The 5,000-nt window shown below is 47.2% G+C and overlaps 2 protein-coding genes and 1 pseudogene across 6 annotated transcripts in view; 1 reads left to right on the top strand and 2 right to left on the bottom strand.

Annotated features, from left to right (window-relative positions):
• Positions 1-3,587, top strand: part of LOC149354703 (uncharacterized) — a 7,427-nt gene extending 3,840 nt beyond the window's left edge. Inside the window, exons 7-13 of the mRNA XM_089576023.1 lie at positions 1-124; positions 312-405; positions 450-495; positions 791-1,421; positions 1,462-1,645; positions 1,830-2,009; positions 3,572-3,587. The exon at positions 1-124 is cut by the window's left edge and continues 45 nt beyond it. Coding sequence (XP_089432149.1) covers positions 1-124; positions 312-405; positions 450-495; positions 791-1,421; positions 1,462-1,645; positions 1,830-2,009; positions 3,572-3,587 — 1,275 coding nt within the window. The remainder of the gene's footprint in view (positions 125-311; positions 406-449; positions 496-790; positions 1,422-1,461; positions 1,646-1,829; positions 2,010-3,571) is intronic.
• Positions 1-5,000, bottom strand: part of LOC149354695 (uncharacterized) — a 137,318-nt gene that overhangs the window by 49,006 nt on the left and 83,312 nt on the right. The window lies entirely within an intron of this gene.
• LOC149354702 (uncharacterized) overlaps positions 3,485-5,000 on the bottom strand; it is a 5,960-nt pseudogene continuing 4,444 nt past the window's right edge.

The raw sequence follows: 5,000 nt of genomic DNA, 5'->3' as shown, positions 1-5,000 counted from the left end.
ATCCATCCACAGATCCATCCAACCATGCATGCATCCATCCATCCATCCGTCGAAGCATCCATGCATCCATCCATCCATGCATCCCTCCATCTATGCATCAATCCATCCGCGCATCCATCCATGCTTCCATGCATGCATCATTCCTACATCCATCACTCTGACCAAGTATGTGTCCATGCATTTATCCATGCATCCATGCAACCATCCATCAAGGAATACACACATCCATCTATCCATCCATGCAGCCATCCACGCATACATCCACACATCTGTCGACACATCCGTCCATCTGTGCGTCCTTCCATCCATCGATCCGTCCATCCATCCACCCAACCATCCACATTATCATGCATTCATCCATCTATCTGTGCACCCAGCCAAGCATCCATCCATCCATGCTTCCATATTTCCATGCAATCATCCATTCAGGCACTCATCGAACCATCCACATATCCATCTATCCATCCAACCATCCACATATCTGTCCATCCAAGCATGGATGCATCCGTACACGCACCCATCTATCCATGCATCCATTCATGCATCCGGCCATCAATCCACGAATTTGTCCTTCCGTCCATCCATAAATTGATACAGACATCCAGCCACACATCAATCCGTCTATTCATGCATACATCCATGCATCTATCACATTCATCCGCGCATCAATCAATCTATTCATTTACCATCCATCTACGCATGCATCCATCCATCCATGCATCTAACCATCCACACATCCATGCGTCCATCAATGCATTCATCCATCCAACAACCATCCATCTATGCATACACCCATCCTTCCATCATCCATCCGTCAATGCATCCTTCCATCCATTCATCCATCCATGCATGCATCCACCCATGCATCCATACTTTAATGGAACCACGCATCCATCCATCCATGCATTCATCCATTCATCTATTAGTGCATCCTTCCACGCAACCATCCAGCCATCCAAACATTAATCTATACATTCATCAATTTATCCATCCATCTATACATCCATGCACCCATCAATGCATGCATCTATCTGTCCATGTATCCATCTATCCACGCATCCATCCTCCCTTCCATGCATGCATCCATCCATACATCCATCAGCCTGTCTATCCACGCATCCATCCATTCATACATGTTTGCATCCATCCATCCATCCATCCAGGCATCCATCTATGTATTCATGCATTCATCCAACTATTAATAATTGCACCCTTCTATCTATGCATTCATCCATTAATCCATGAATGCTTCCACCCATCCATCAACACATCGATCCAACTATGCATCCATCAATGCGTGCATCCACCTGTCCATGCATCCACCCATCCATTCACGCATCCATGCATGCATCCGTCCAAGCAACCATCCATCTATGCGTCCAACCACGCGTCCATCCATGCTTCCATGCATGCATCTGTCCATGCATGGATAAGTTTGTCCATCTATGTGTCCATGCATTTATCCACGCATCCAATCATCAATCCATCCATGCATCCACACATCCATCCATCCGTCCATCTATGCAGCCATCCATCCGCGCATACATCCACAAATCTGTAGACAAATCCGTCCATCTTTGCATCCATCGAACCATCCATCCATCCACCCAACCATCCACATTTTCATGCATCCATCCATCCATGCATAAATCTAACCATCCAACCATACATCTATCCACCCATTTAGCCATCCACACTACCGTCCATCCAAGCATCCATGCATCCTTTCGTGCACCCATCTATCCATGCATCCATTAATACATCTGGCCATCCATCCACGCATTCGTCTATCCGTCCCTCTATCCAACGATCTACAGATCCATCCACACATCAGTCTATCAATTTCTGTATATATCCATGCATCCAACCATGCATCAATCCATCCATCCTTCCATGCATCCATCAATCCACGCATCCATGCAGGCATCCACGCATCCATCCATCGAACAATCCACCCATGCATCCATCCATCCATGCATGCATCCATTCTTCCATGAATCCATCCATCAGTGCGTACATCAGTTCATCTATATACCCGTCTATCCAACGCATACATTCATCCCCGCATCTATCCAGTCTTCCATCCATACATGCACACAGCCATCCATCCCAGCATCCAGACATCCATCATCTATCGGCACTTCTATGCATGAATCTGTTGAGGGTTTGCGGGGTCGCAGCGGAGCTCCAGACAGAGACGACCAGCGTGGCAGGCTTCTAGTTCCGGACTGCCCGTGCCCGGCGTGCGCCACGAGCACGCGCTGTCCGACTTTATTCTCTTTCTAGCGCGCGCTGTAACGCTGATCTTAGCGCCGGCGCTTTATAGCGTCGCCGGGCGCTATAGGGCCCCCCGCCTAGACGGAACGGCGAAATGTACGCGCCGATCTTAGCGCCGGCGCTTTATAGCGTCGCCGGGCGCTATAAATCTATCCATACGTCCATCAGTCTGTCCATCCACACATCCACCTACGCATCCATGCAGATGTCCATCCATGCGTCTACACATCCGTCCTGGCATCCATCCATCTATCAACACATCCGTCCATCTGTCTGCCTATGCATCTGTCCATCAGTCTGTCTGTCCATCCAATCATCCATCCATCCACCCGCCCATCCATTCTTCCATGCATGCATCCATCCATGCCTCCACGGATCCATCCATGCATCCGTCCGTCCATCCATCCATCTGTCCATACAACCGTGCATTCATCTATCCATGAAACTATCTATCGATCTGTCCACACATCAATCCATCAATTTATGCATCCGTCCAGGCATCAGTCCATCCATCCATTTAGCATCGATCCATCCCCATCCATCCATTCATCCATCTATGCGTCCGTCCTTGCATACATCCATCCACACATCCATACATTGATAGAACCACGACCCCACAGCTCCTTCCATCCATTCATCCTTCCATTCATCCATCAATGTATCCTTCCATCCACGCATCCACCTAGCCATCCATCCACCCACGCATCCATCCATCCATCCATTAATCCATCCATGCATGCATCCAGCCGGCCATGAATGCACCGATTTATTAACGCATCCATGTATCCGTCCATCCAACTATGCATACATCCATCTACGCATCCATGCTTTTATCCACCCATCCACGCTTCCATACATGCATCCATCAATATGTCCATCAGTGTGTCCATCCACGCATTCATCCATGCGTCCACCCATTCATCCATCTATGCATCCAGCCACACATCCATACATTGATCTAAGCACGAATCCACACATCCTTCCGTACATGTACCAATGCATCCATCCATCCATCCATCTATCCATCCACGCATCTATCGAGCCAGCCACCCATTCATGCATCCATCCATGCATGCATCCATCCATGCATGCATCCACCCGTCCATGCATACACCCATCCATCCACGCATGCATGCATCCGTCCATCCATTCTTGCATCCATGGATGGATAGGTGAACAGATGCATTCGCTCGAAGCAAATCAACAACATTGCTATTGCGCTACAAAACATTGCATAATGGTTCGAAGCGTTCCACATTCGATGAACCCTCACACATGGGGCAATAAATCGCAGAGCAATTGGCTCGTGATCATGCAACTGTACGTCCATGTAGCAGTCCCGGAGATCAGTTTCCAGATCTTTCTTTTCCTATAAGCCTCAGAAACATACGAGGGTCTATTCCCAAGCGCGAGCTTGTTTTTAATCTTGTTTGTTCATGCGCAAGCAGCATGCTTATACTGATACATGGCTAACAAATGTTGTCACTGATTTTGAAGTTCTGGCCGACTTATCAAATTGTAACGAGTTTCGGAAGGATCACGAAGACTCTCGAGGCGGAGGCATTCTTATTACCAACAGTAGCACTGCTCTATAATTAACATCCATTCGGAGCTTGAAATATTTGGGAAATTTGTCATTCCCCACCTTAATTCATCCCTCTAGGCGCTTCTATCCACTCACCATCAATTCCCCAAGTTTCTAGCATAGCCTTTACTGTTCACTAAACCAACTTGATAATAAGTACCCTAACACGCGCACCCTTCTCTTTGGCGATCCATACTACCCTAGCGTTAACTGGAAGAACATAACATCAACAAGCAACGCAGAAAGAACGGATTCCACTAATGTGATTTTCAATTTTAACCTCGCCCAATTAGTAACTGAACCATCACGCGTCACACGTGCATCTTCTAACATTCTGGACTGGATACTGGCTAATCACCGTGAATGTTTACCATCCGTCACTTACCTCCGCGAACATAGCGGTGACAAAGCTTCACATGTCGCCCTCTTGGCCACGGAATTCTGCCAAACGTATCAAAAACGATCCGCTTCAACGACAGAGGACATTACGAGGCTATCGAAAACCATCTGCCGATTTTTTTCGCATTTTTGAAAAAAATTTAGTTTGTTCAGGCCTTTAATGTGCAGGCTACTCAGCAGTTGATTACATATCTGGATAGTCACTTCGCGTGCAAAGGTGTAGTAGTGAAATATATCACGTGCAAACACAAGTACTTTTTTCTCGGCTGGTGTGCACTGCTGATGGGCATCTATTAGAGCTGCTCAAAACATAGGCCATGAGTTTACTTTGTTGCAGTAAGACTGATCCAATGACTTCGACTTCATGAACTTGACACTTGCAGTGTTCAGGTGTCCATTGATAGTGAGTATCTGTCCTTGACGTTCATGAAGTGGGCTCGTGATGCACGAATTGCTTGGATGGATGGTTTGAAGCATGGATGTAGGGATGCATGCTCGTATGGATGAATAGATGGATGGATGTTTGCATAGCTAAATGGATGCATGCATAGATGGGTACGTCGATGTGTGGATGGAGGGATGGATGCATGCATGGATGGATGCCTAGGTTGATGGATGCATGGATGGATGGGTGGATATATGGCTGCATGGATGGATCGATGGACCGATGGATAGATGGACGGATGTATGGATCGATGCACTGATGGATGTGTGGAAGCATGCATGCATGGATGGATGC

This window comes from Amblyomma mixtum, chromosome 3 (assembly GCF_055824585.1).
Source record: "Amblyomma mixtum isolate Tamu chromosome 3, ASM5582458v1, whole genome shotgun sequence".
Taxonomy (NCBI): Eukaryota; Metazoa; Arthropoda; class Arachnida; order Ixodida; family Ixodidae; genus Amblyomma; species Amblyomma mixtum.
Note: the sequence above shows the minus strand (reverse complement) of the source record. Positions and strands in the feature narration are given on the sequence as shown.